Source organism: Xenopus tropicalis, chromosome 4, assembly GCF_000004195.4.
Source record: "Xenopus tropicalis strain Nigerian chromosome 4, UCB_Xtro_10.0, whole genome shotgun sequence".
NCBI classification, from domain to species: domain Eukaryota; kingdom Metazoa; phylum Chordata; class Amphibia; order Anura; family Pipidae; genus Xenopus; species Xenopus tropicalis.
Window position 1 is genome coordinate 121,477,587 of NC_030680.2, and position 12,782 is coordinate 121,490,368.

General features: G+C 38.8%; 1 protein-coding gene across 1 annotated transcript in view; it reads left to right on the top strand.

Annotated features, from left to right (window-relative positions):
* Positions 1–10,506, top strand: part of cacna1i (calcium channel, voltage-dependent, T type, alpha 1I subunit) — a 163,886-nt gene extending 153,380 nt beyond the window's left edge. Inside the window, exons 33-35 of the mRNA XM_018093215.2 lie at positions 4,540–4,708; positions 5,687–5,883; positions 7,469–10,506. Of these exons, the coding sequence (XP_017948704.2) occupies positions 4,540–4,708; positions 5,687–5,883; positions 7,469–8,152 (1,050 nt within the window). The 3' untranslated portion in view covers positions 8,153–10,506. The remainder of the gene's footprint in view (positions 1–4,539; positions 4,709–5,686; positions 5,884–7,468) is intronic.
* Positions 10,507–12,782: the final 2,276 nt, after the last annotated feature.

The window sequence follows — 12,782 nt, forward strand, 5'->3', positions numbered from 1 at the left end:
AGTCTTATTACTGTGCTATGGAGTCGGTAGGAACTTGGACCTTGAATGGGCTTTCATCAAAAAAGCAAGATGTTGGCTCCAAAATGTGCAGCGTTTTGATGCTTCCCAACTTGCCCTTTATTCTTATGCTGGACTCATCTGAATAAATTGGAAGCTTATATAATCACCCCTCTTCTTTAACTCTCATGCCCTACTATCCCTATAATTCCCTATCTCCCTGCACTATATAATGCAGTATTTAGGTAGTTGTGATATACATCCACAAAGCACAAAAACAATGTCAGCATTATACAACTTTTTATTGCTACTTAAAATAAAATGGAGAGAGATGAAAGGTTACTTTACTATAATTCTGATTTTAATTAATAATGCAGAATATGGGGGGATAGAAGTGCTATATATGGCCAAATGCACCTGGATACCTATGCCCAGTGATTTGTTTAGCAAGTCATATCGTATTAAGTGGAAATAATCTGAGGTAAATGGGAAATGTAATACAGGTGGTTCTTGCTGATAGTCTATGGAGTTTTATGTAGTTTAGATGCCAGGACAGAGACAGAAATGCAGTATTTTGTAGTTTTCTGTAAGGAAATAAAATACAGTTCCCATAAATGAAAAAGGAGGGGCAGACTGTTTTTATTATTGTTGATAATGTGTCATGGTAGAGTGGTAATAACATTTATAAAAAAAACTATTGCTCCAGATATTTTTCAGTTTCAATTATTCGCCCATTTGCCTCTTTTGTTATTGGTACTTTGTATTACTTATCTTTATATTTAGGCTCTCTCCTATGCACCTTTCAGTTTCTTGTTCAAAGCACTGGCTGGTTGCTAGGCTGATTTGAAACCTAGCAACCAGAAAGCTGCTGACATTCCGAACTGAGAACTAAAGAATCTGAAAACCACAGAAAAAAAAATTAAAACTGTCATTCTAGTAGATGAGAACAAATAATGGTTATGCTCGTAAGTAACAGAGGGTGGATGTGCCAGAGGCAAAGTTTGTGCTGGAGATACCCGAAATGCTGTCAGCGTTGGCATAGGAATGTAATTCTTATACACTATTCCTGGTTAATGATAAGGCGAGAGGTTTAACCCACTCAAAGAGAAATTATAGACAGACAAAAAGATTAGGGGGAAAGCGGTTACATTAGCTGGGAAAGGAGATTTTTATAGAAGAGCAAATTTAGTGCTTCTAAAATTGCCCTCAGCAAATGTCTGTAGAGCCGATCTGTGAGGACACATTTTCCTCCTTATTAGAGTCAAATAATAAAAGCTCTGTGGAATAAGCTGTTTCATCCTCTGCTTCTTCCTACTGTGTCTTTAGCTCTAATGAACTAAATTCTAGCGACGGACTGTGGCGTTGCAATCAATACTGCAGGACCATATGCCCACCTCATATTCTGTGACTATATACATGTGTATGTATTTATATATACTGGCATGACATTGTATATATGTATTTATTTATACAGCGAATAATGTACCCCCTACTGTACACTATAAGGATGTTATAAGTCCTGAGGAGTTCCTTAGCCATATAAAGACACAAGGCTGAGTGCTTTTATACAGGTCATGGAACTCCAAGGTGAGTTTTAATGTCCTCATATTTTACAGAGGGTACTTTATTTTTTATAATGCACAAGTGCACCAATTATAACTGATTACATCACTAAGCACCATTTATAAGGATATACTTTACAGGATATTCATGGCTCTTGTATTATATGAGCCATGGATGTCCTGTAATTATATCCTTATAATACACAAAAGCCACAAATGTCCTGTAAATTACATCCTTATAAATGATGCTTAGTAATGTCATCAGTTGTAATTGTTGCTTAGTGATATAATTTATGTCACATCGCTCAATGAAACTTGGGCATTATAATAAATAATGTACCCACTGTTGAAAAATATGAGGATTTTAGAAGTCACCTTGGAGTTCCATGACCATATACAGAAAAGTGATTTTATACAGGTCAACTGTCACCGTGCAATTTAGCAGTCCTCTTTCACTGCCAGGCATGCCACAAGCTGGTACATATGTATTTTTAATGTTTTAAAATCCTATTACAAGAAGAATCCATAAGGGAAGACAGCTTGAGACCACTAGGAGCATAGCCATCCAAACAGGGCCTTGCCATAGCCTCAACGGAAATGTACACACATATTATACATCTATACCAACATGGATATTCCCCATAGTAAGCACAATTCAGCAGGAAAATATGAGGAAATAGTGGCCCTTTGGGGTAATTATGTTGTTTATTTATACACTAGGTATGAAATTGTTTTCCTTAGAACAAGGGCACACAGATCCTTTTGATTACTACATAGCTCTGGGGGAGAACCATGGCAATCAATGCACCCTTAACTGCTGACAGCTGCTTCCCTTTCTATTGAACTGGAAATTGTGAAAGAACCCCAATGATCAAAACAACCCTTGGGGCTGTAACCTTCACAGTAGTTGACAGCCTGTTGTAGCCTGACCTACACACTTGCAAAGAAATAGAGAATAAAATTACATTTAGTATTTGCTTCTTGAAGGTGGGAAAGGTGTCTTATCAGAGAGTTGTGTGAGGCTCTTGCTTTGGAGATAACTTATCATCTGTGGGCAATATTAAATATGTATAATGTATTATTATTATTAATGCACAAGCCATTTGCTGTCTAAGAGGACAGACCTTTACTTGTACTAACTAACTATACATCTATTCCTTGTACTATCTGTACATTCACCCCTCTCTGGATGTTACTGCACTCTTCCCATCCCCCCTTCCCCCTAACGGCCTATAACTGTAGTCTGTATATGGGCATGGATAGTAGATCTCCCATTCTGGCACAATTTTGGGGTGATACAAGACCTGCCTTGCTGTGATTGTTGTGAGTTCCAAGACTGGAGAAAAATGTAAATATTTCTTATAGTGTTAGTAAAGTTTATTGCGCTTAACTAATATGATAGAAAAAAAAATTAGAATTATTTCTTAGGGTGACAGGTCCCCTTTAAAAACTAGATCACCCTGCCTTTGGAACAGGTGCTCTGCTCATGAATTGTTCCATTTTTCTAAACAGAGATCTGTTCAGATCTGGCAAGGAACCATTGCAATACGCATTGTTAGATAGGGGACACCAAAATTTGACATTTGTGTCTGTAAATATCTCCGAATCTATCAAATGTAGGAACAGTGAATACCTTGTGTATAATTTCCTTGAAAAGCTGCCGATGTGGTTTTTCGTAGGCCTCGGTGCAGCTGTATGTGTTGTGACAGCAGTGAAACCAAGCTGCATTAATATTAAAGCTCAGTGCAGAGGAGACCCATACTAACCACAACTTCTTCCAATCTGGGTCACAGGCCGTGTGATTACAGCGCATCGCCTCGCAGAGCATTCTAGTTTCAACAGCCTCATGCAGATTTACAAAGCTGTAAATTGGGATCCATGAAGCAGATGCTCTCTGCCAAAATGTGCCATCCCCTTTCATAGGATAACTGACCGGCTATTCTAGCCAAGATGCTTCAAGCTGTGAGGATAACAAGTACCCTGGTTCCTTTGTCGTTCTTTAGAGGCTTGGCATCACACAGAGCGATTTGACTTTGATTATACTACATAAAGACATGTTATTTTCCTAAAGAATTCTGAGTCACTTAGACTTTTATGATATACAGTGGCAAACCAATAAACTAAAATGTGTAAAATGTGATATTTCTTTTTTTTTTTTTTTTTTTAAAGATAAGTAAATCCTTGACTACTTCCTAGGCCCCCATTACTGTGCCATGATAGCCAGCCACAGCAGGAAAGAACAATTTGGAAGATATGTTTTTTGCAGTACTGGTAGTAAAATACGTGTGTATGGGGCAGGCACTTAATGACAGTGTCAGTCCCCAAATCACTAGCTTGCCTAGGGTTTCCTGTACAGGGGTTGTTAACCTTTAAATTAACTGTTACTATGACATAGATATTGATATTCTGAGACAATTTGCAACTGGTTTTCATTTTTTATTGTTTTGTGTTTTTTTAGTTATGTGGCATTTGGTACAGCAGCTCTCCAGTTTAGAATTTTAGCAGTGGTGGTTAGGGTCCTGTTTACCTTAGCAACCAGAGAGTGGGTTGAATGGGAGGCTGGAATATGAGTAGGAGAGGGCCTGAATAGAAAGGAATAAAGAGAAACAATATTAATAAAATTGTAAACTCACTAAGCAATAGTTTTTTTGGCTCCTGGTGTTAGTAACCCCCATTTGAAATCTGCAAAGAAAGAAAGCAAAGGAAAGCAACGAATTCAAAACTATAAACAACTATAATGAAATAATAAATAATGAAGACCAATTGCAAAATCACTAGGAATAGGATGTTCTATAACATGCTAAAAGTTAATTGAAAGGTAAACAACCCCAATCTGCTAATGGGTTAGCAATACTGGTTCTTGCATCAGGTAACATCTGCACTCTCTCCACTTTTTCCATTAAATAAATCAGCTTTATCAATTAAAAACCATGTCAATGCTTTCAAGCAATGCAAATCCCAATCCTGTTTTTATTTGTAGGATGGGCAAGATAGTCCTGATTCCTTGGGAATGTTTGGAGAAAATATCTTCCCACTTGCAAGCATTCCCGGTTCCCCAACAGCGGAGCACTTTATGTGTGAGTTTGAGAAGGTCTCATTAACCCCGGCTGAGTCATGGGAAAGCTGGCTGAAGGAAGAGAGCAGCCCAGGTGAGCAATGCATCATATGGAATGTTATTCTTAATGTGATACGGGTATGGGATCTGTTATTTGGAAACCCATCATCCAACACTCCAAATTACAGGAAGGCCATCACCCATAGACAAATATTTCTTTTTCTCTTTAATAATAAAATAGTACCTTGTAGTTGATGGTAACTAAAGCTGGATGAAGCCATATTGTTGGCAACCAATCCTATGGGGTTTATTTAATGTTTACATTTTTCTAGTAGACAAAGCATCAAGATCCAAATTAAGAAAAAAAACAGAAAACTTCAGGTCATAAACATTCTGGATAACAGACCCCATACTTGTTTTATGTTTATGTTTATGTGGAAAGGCAGTACATTTTCAGCCTACATACCAAATTGTCAGTGCAAAGGCAGTGACCTTTATATAGAAGTGTTTCAGTGCAAACCAAATGTTTGTTTACCATACAATAACACAGCCTTTTGCTCCTCGTGCTTTCGCATTAGTAAGTACATTACTACTGTAAATGGGTCATTAATGAAAAGAAAAAAATAATTCTTCTGCATGTAAGGGCTTATTTATCAAGGGAAAGCTGAAGCACTAGGCAAGCTTAGGGGCACAATGGAGTTCTCAACTTATGGAATGGAAAAAAGGGATAAAACTACTTTGTGTGTTCACCAACATCATTACAATATAGTGACATATAAACAATATATTCTTGCCCATGTTCCCCTATCAGCCCATTCTTCCCAATCAGGTCGTACTTATTTAGGTAAGCGTTCTACGTAGGTAGAATATGTGTAAGAGCCATTTATAGTATTAATGTGAAATCATCTGTTGTCTCGTTCCAGGGAAGTTCAATATTGAGGTTCAGTTACCATTATGACTTGCCTTATTTATCCTTATGCCTACTCACCAATGCGCTAGATGTGCTTTTTCTAAACTTAGCGTGAAATAAAATTTTCTTAACCAGTTTTTGTCCTTTTACCTTGTACGACAGTCTCTCCTTCCCCGCTATGTGCGGATACAATGAGCCCTCTTTTACCAGTCCCAGCAGAATTTTTCCATCCTGATCTCTCTGCAACTGAAACAGATCGAGAGATTCCAAACACCAGAGAAAATACTTCCAAACTGCCATCTCAAGAAACGTGGGCAACTCTGCACTCTCCAGATATCAATTGCTCACTTCTTCGGCAGGTAAAGCAACATATTGAAAGTATGCACTTGGTATGAATAAAAGTCTCCTCTCCTTACTTATAAACATCTTCCACTTTAAAGAGAACCATCTTGTTTTGACCCCACATGCAGTTACAGTTACACATACAGTTACATACAATAATCACTTTTAGTCTTATCCAACTTTCTATAAATGTGGTGACTTTTTACAGACTTAGGGGCACATTTACAAAGGCACGAATGCTCGAGCGTTCATGTGACCGCTCCGAGCGTATTTTCGCAGATTTTTTCGGGCGTCCGGACGACTTTTTCGTACGCCACACGACTTTTTCGTACGCCGCACGACTTTTTCAGACGTTTGCACGAAAAAATCGGAAAGGTTTTACCACTGTTTACAATTGTTCGGTACAAAAATTTTGCGACTTTCGGATCGCCAATACGATATTTTCGTGACTAATACGATTTTTTCGTAAGCATTTTCGTGATATTTGCGATCTTCAGAAGTTTTCGTTTCCAATCCGTTTTTTTTCCATTCGTGATTCAGATTCGTGGATTAGTAAATGTGCCCCTTAGCCTCACTTCCAGAGTGGATTATGCTCATGGATACTTTGGGTCCCTCCTAGGGATCACTTAGTGCTTGAGGACCTGACCAGTGGTAGGATAGCTACTTACTGCAGGAAAAAAAGCAATTTTGAGAATATGGATTTTGGCAGTTGAAGAGTGAACTTTGAATCACTACATGTTCAGAACTTTATTTGGTTGTATTTCCCCCTATAGAACACATCATCAGTTAGCTGTTAATAGCTTCTAAGGTCCTGTAGGTTAGTTACTACATAGCTTCCACTGGAGGAATGTGGAAACAGGTGCATTATTACTATGGGTCTAGTAACTTAGCAACTGACACCTCCAAGACAAGTATCCCATCTCTGGATGTTCCACAAGCCCTTGCCCCACTATGCAAATGTCCAAATGGCTACTGAGCAATTAAAAGCAACTTATTAAAGACTATTCCATTTCCATATTTATTTACTAACAGCTCCTCCTCCCTTCTGTATCTTTCTGTACTCACATTTTTAAGTTGATTATTAGATTTTCATGTTTAGGGTTAAAGGTCAGGTACAAGTATTACCCTTCAAATACTTTTGATTTAAATTGGCTCATTGCAGCACCTCAAGAAAACATTTCTGCAAAAACATATATCTTATATAACACACGTGAACATGATTTTTCTGATTCTAAAGTATCATTAGCAGGGTATTCTACCTTCTTACCTTTATGGTTTAGATTCAGGGCTGTACTGGAGGACATTTGTGACCCTCCAAGAAATGTTGATTGCCCCCAACATGCCCATGATCTCTGCAGTATATACAGTACCTCCTTATATGATATCATTTATTTATAATAGTCCATCTGCCAAACTTTTGAATGAATGGCCCATGGCTTGGAAATGTAATGTCCTGGATATGATTATTGAGGGCCCTAATTCAGTACATTGTATAGCTCTGCAGGCAGGGAACACTGCTATACAATGCCAATTTGTTTGCCATCCTACTATCTCTTTGCATAAAATGAAATTAGTAAGAAATGCTATTCTGTTTTTACACAGGCAACAGAAAGCAATTCATCTATGGAAAGTGGTAGTGCAACGTCTGAGGACAGTTTACAGACCACATTAGAAGATAGCCTAAATCTTAGTGACTCACCCCAGTGCACATTGGATCTCCCAGATCTCCGAGCAACACCTGCATCGCACCATACTCCATTGCCTATATCATCTCTATCCATGATGCAAAGGAGAAGTAACCGCCCTAGCTTTGCCCTTCAGAAAGTTCGACGTCACCAACGGAGCCATAGCAGTGGTGGTAGCACTAGTCCTGGATGTACTCTTCATGACTCCATGGACCCTTCTGATGAGGAAGGGGCAGGTGGAAGCCTGCGAGGTGTGAGCGAGCCCTCTGAGACATTTAGCAGCTTATCTCTGACCTCCCTCTTTTCACCACCTCCTTCTTTAGCACCACCCGGGGGCACAATTAAAAAATGCAGCAGTGTCAATAGTCTTTCTGTTGCTCCTTCTAGGGTAAGAGGAGCAAAGCAATTTTACACAGTTGATCCACAGGGCTTCCTTTCTATGCCATCTTGGGTTATGGATTTTTACCAAACTTCGACTCCCTCAGAAAACCAAGAGAATAGTAGCAGTACCGAAAAATTACCAACTATGGAAAAGGGGTTACCACCCAGTAGTGTCTCAGGAAATGTGGATTTTGGCAATAACAGTCGTCGAAACAGATGAGACTTTTTTCTGGGTGGGTGGCAGGATAAATCTTCTGGGGTATGATTTTCTTATTCTGCAACAGGGGATAAAAAGCCTTATGGCTCTCAAACAGACCGTCAGGAAACGCTACATTACCTCACTGTGTGAGCCAGCCAAGCAATGCAACTGGGGATATTAGAGGTAAAGGCAGTTGAGCTCTTGTGCTCTGTGTGAGTGGGGAGGAACCGCTGTACTGTAACCAGCCTGTGAAACTATTACATATAGTATATATATATATATATATATAATTATAAATTATTTTATTTATATACTTTATTTTTACTCTTGCTTGGGACTTCCTCACAGTTTGTATTATAGAAGACATCTTTATGAGGCAATACAAATATTTGGTGGAGAAGGAGAGTTCTTGATCCTGATTTTGATACTATTAATCTACACAGACTTCATACAAATACCTTTATTTTACATCAGAAAAATGAAAAATGTCACAAATCAGAACCTCACTTAGTTGCTAATCTTCTTATAATAAGAAGGTATATAAGGAGTCATTTAGGAACTCACCCACCAGTGCTGGTGCTCCAAAATGAATGCGATGGAGAGCACATATCACAAGTCATTAAGGTATTTGTGTTCAAATGCGCTCTGCACTTCTCCATGGTTGCCAGAGTATCCATCCTGCATTTTTCTGATGCTGTAGCTGTTGACACTAGAAAACCCTGAAATTGCTGCCCCGCGGACTAGGAGGTAGATCCTGGGTTCAGTACAATAGGACCACATACAATGATTATGATACAGGGGCTCAACCTATATATTTAGTCATTGCCACTTTAACATGTTGGGATGGATGTCCACGTGCCTTCATCATGACAAATGTAGGATGACACCCCCAAAAAGAGTTGGTAATGGCTGAATAAATGGATTGAGAACATACATAATTATCAGAGAGACTGACCCCCAAAAGCTGCGTCCAAGGAATTGCACCATGGAAGAGATTCATACAAGGTGGTGTGAGGAGCAGAGTATCTCCAGGGTTCCCACAGCAGGTTGCATCAGTAGACGCACCAGACTTGAGCCTAGGAAACTGGATGTGAATGCTGTTCTGGTCCAGAGTGAGAGAGCTCCACTAAAGGCAACTTGCACCTGCTTCAAAATGCTAATGCATCGGTTTTAATGCACTGGGCACAATTGTGGTGGATGTAACTAAGAGCACAGCCACAATTAAGTAGGTATTATGGGAAAACTCGCATTATGGGTAAAAAAAAAATTAACATTTGACTCAAAATTTTACATTTTACTTTGCACACTGTACTTTTTGTACAACTTGAGTCATTTCTCTGCAATTTTTATTTTTTTTTTAATTTGAATCGCCTTTAAAATTGAAAATTGATGGTTAGTAAATGAGCCCCCCTAATGTGGTGTTCAGTAATATCTTTGGACGCAAGTACCTTAATGAATTGTGTCAATATGCGTTCTCCATTGCATCCATTTAGAGTACCTGCACGTCTAGGTGCATTTGGTAATGACCCCTAACATTTTCTCATTATCTTTTAGATCTTTAAGCATGGTTATGTTTCCAGATTGTCTTTTATTTGTGACATCAGTCTGAGGTGCGTCATGGCACAACCCATGGTTATTGTTGCAAGTTACATGTTATGTGGGTGCCCCAAAATGGAACTGACCTTATTCCACTATTTCTGTTCAGCATTGCAATGTAGTGCATTGAAAACAGACAATCAGTAGGTCGATTTGCCGAAAACAGGGAATAATCTAAGGAAATTTGTTGTAGAGTTCTGGCTGATTAAATTGGGGTCTGACATTCTGATCATTTCAAATTCAAAATATAGCTTTCAGACATCCATGTCAAAATTTATCTACAGGGTAAACGTGATTTTTGCACGTCTTCAAAATATGCTCCAACTTGTAGCCTACAAAGCTATTTGTTTTTTTTTTCTTTAACTAGCTAAAAGAGCTCTACAATATATTCATTTTAAGATGTATTACAAACAAATATTATTTTGGCCAACCCTCAAGGTTTTGGTGCAGCTTCAGGGGATTTATTCAATGGATTTGGTGATAGACGATGTTGGGCACAGCAAAGGAAATATTGCACTGCAGAATGAAGAATTAGCATGCCCTCTGCAAGGCATTTTTATTTTTTTATTTCCAATAAAATTGTCAGCCATTGAGACAGAAATTCCCATGATCACCCTTGCTCAGTATTTATAAAGGGGAAAAAGTGATGTCCACATGCTTGTGTTTCACTGATAGAAGAATGAACCTGTTGAAAGATCATTTCCGCGTGCCCCCCCCCCCCAGTCTGTAACTCTCTGATCCAGTGCTCAGCGGTTCTTTAATAAAGGGCTTTGAACAAACTAGTTTTCAGATGGTAAATAACTTTCAGCTAACCTTCTCCTCCTCTCTCTCCCTCGGCGCCGTGGAACACCAAGTCCCCTGCAGAAGCTCGATAAAAGCAGCCGCCGCTGGGAAATGTAAACAGCCCTTTCAAAACCTTTGTTTAAAAGGCAACTCCAAATGACAAGTTTGCTGTAAATAAAATGAAGGAGCAATTTCACCTAAACATCCCCCTTATGACTTCTGGATTGCGGCTTCCATTATCGTCTCTAATTCAAACTGTGATGAACAGCTGAGTCTTTTGGATGGGATTAACCCCATGGGTCCCAGAGAGGGCTTGATACGGACAAGCCATTCATTGAGCCACCTTTGGTACTTGTGGGGTTAAAGCAGAGCAACATTCGGTTCCAATTATGCAGAAGCATCTCATCCGCTGTAATAATTCATTTTTCTTTCACCTAGGGAAGAAAACAAGTGTGCCTGATGCGCTACAACTGCTGTCCAAAATCATTAGCAGCGGAAGCCAATTCTTATTTATTCCTTTTGTTTCTAAGCCATTGGTGTGTGCTTATCTGGTTCTCTTCCTGGCGCTGTTAGATTCTACATTGTTTTTTGGGTTCGCATTCTCCTAAAGCCAGAAGTACCTAAGTAGCTTGAGAGCATTCCTGATCCCAGCAGAAAAGCAAGCCGCTATGTCCTAAACAGCACAAGACTGCATAAGCAATAAAGCACATGGCGCTGTACTATTATATCATATTGAATGGCCTATTAAAGAACCTTACCAAACTGGAATATATATATCAATAAATATTGGCCTTTTATATCTTTTCCCTTGAGCCACCATTTAGTGATGGGCTGTGTGCTCCCTCAGAGATCAGCTGACAGGAAATAATGCAGATCTAACTGTAACAGGAAGAAGTGTGGGAGTAAAAGGCAGAACTCTGTCCATTAATTGGCTGATGTGCCCTAACATGTATGAGTGCCTTGGCTTGTTTGTGTGCACTGTGAATCCTATGATCCCAGGGGGCGGCCCTTAGTACTTAATATGGCAATTTTTTATTTAGTATTACCCAATGGCAGATGCTACAGGTATCAGACAACTTATCTGGAAACCATTATCAAGTAAGGTCCAAATTACGTCCATCTCCCATAAACTCCATTATAAGCAAATAATTGTAATTTTACAACATGATTTCCTTTTTCTCTGTAATAATAAAACTGTACCTTGTATTTGATCCTAATTAAGATATAAGTAATCCTTATTGGAGCCAAAACAATCCTGTTGGGTTTAATTACTGTTTAAATCATTTTTTTAGTAGACTTAAGGTAGGAGATCCAAATTACGGAAAGACCCCTTAACCCAGAAAACCCCAGGTCCCGAGCATTCTGGATAATGGGTCCCATACCTGTACTAGAAAAGTACATTTTTATGAAAATGGTTTATTTATGTGATATATTTTTATACAAACCTAAATTATTTAGGGGTATAGTTGTATCATTGTAATGAAAGGGTTAGAAATGAATGACAATAAGGAAAAGGTAACATTTATTCCATGGTGCATATAACACGTGTTGTGTTTGTATATTCATTTACCAGGGGACTAACTAGACGGGGTACAACCCTGTTCCCTAGGCCTAATCCTATACCCACCCCCTAAGCAGGCTCCCCCAGCTGCAGGAAGTAAGCTTGGCACTTCTTATCACTGAGTCCTGTTGGACCTGCTGTTCTGCCTGTGGAATTTATTCAATAGGAACGGAAAACATATCCATAGAGGCAGGAGGAATGTTAGCAGGGAAGATTTATTCAGGAATTTCTGCAACATTCACATGTAAGATTTAACAACATTGCTGAATATAAATTTTCATTATGTGATGGTTTAAGGGCTGCTTTCAGTGATAGGCGTACAGTACATTCCAGGCAATGAATTTTAAATGCAAAATGTTGCTTTTTTTTCAATGATCCATAATTTGCGAAATAACAGGCCTCCATGCAAGATTCTTTTTATTTTCCAGAAGCATTTGATTGTAATTTGGGGCTTCTGTGATTATATTCACTGTGTGCTATTGCTTCCTTGGGTAAAAAAAAAAAAGCACAAAATTTCAGCAGTTAGTACAGGTCGATGGAATGTATAAGAAATGTCTTCAAAATGAGACTACAAGGAAACCGCAAGCATTTTAGCCACACTTGCTTAGCTACCCTTTAGCCTTTTCATTCAGTTGAGCTACCTTGGATCTAGAGAAAGACACAACCATTAGCTTTTAATGTTTATCTTACGTATTATAGCTTTTAGATGTA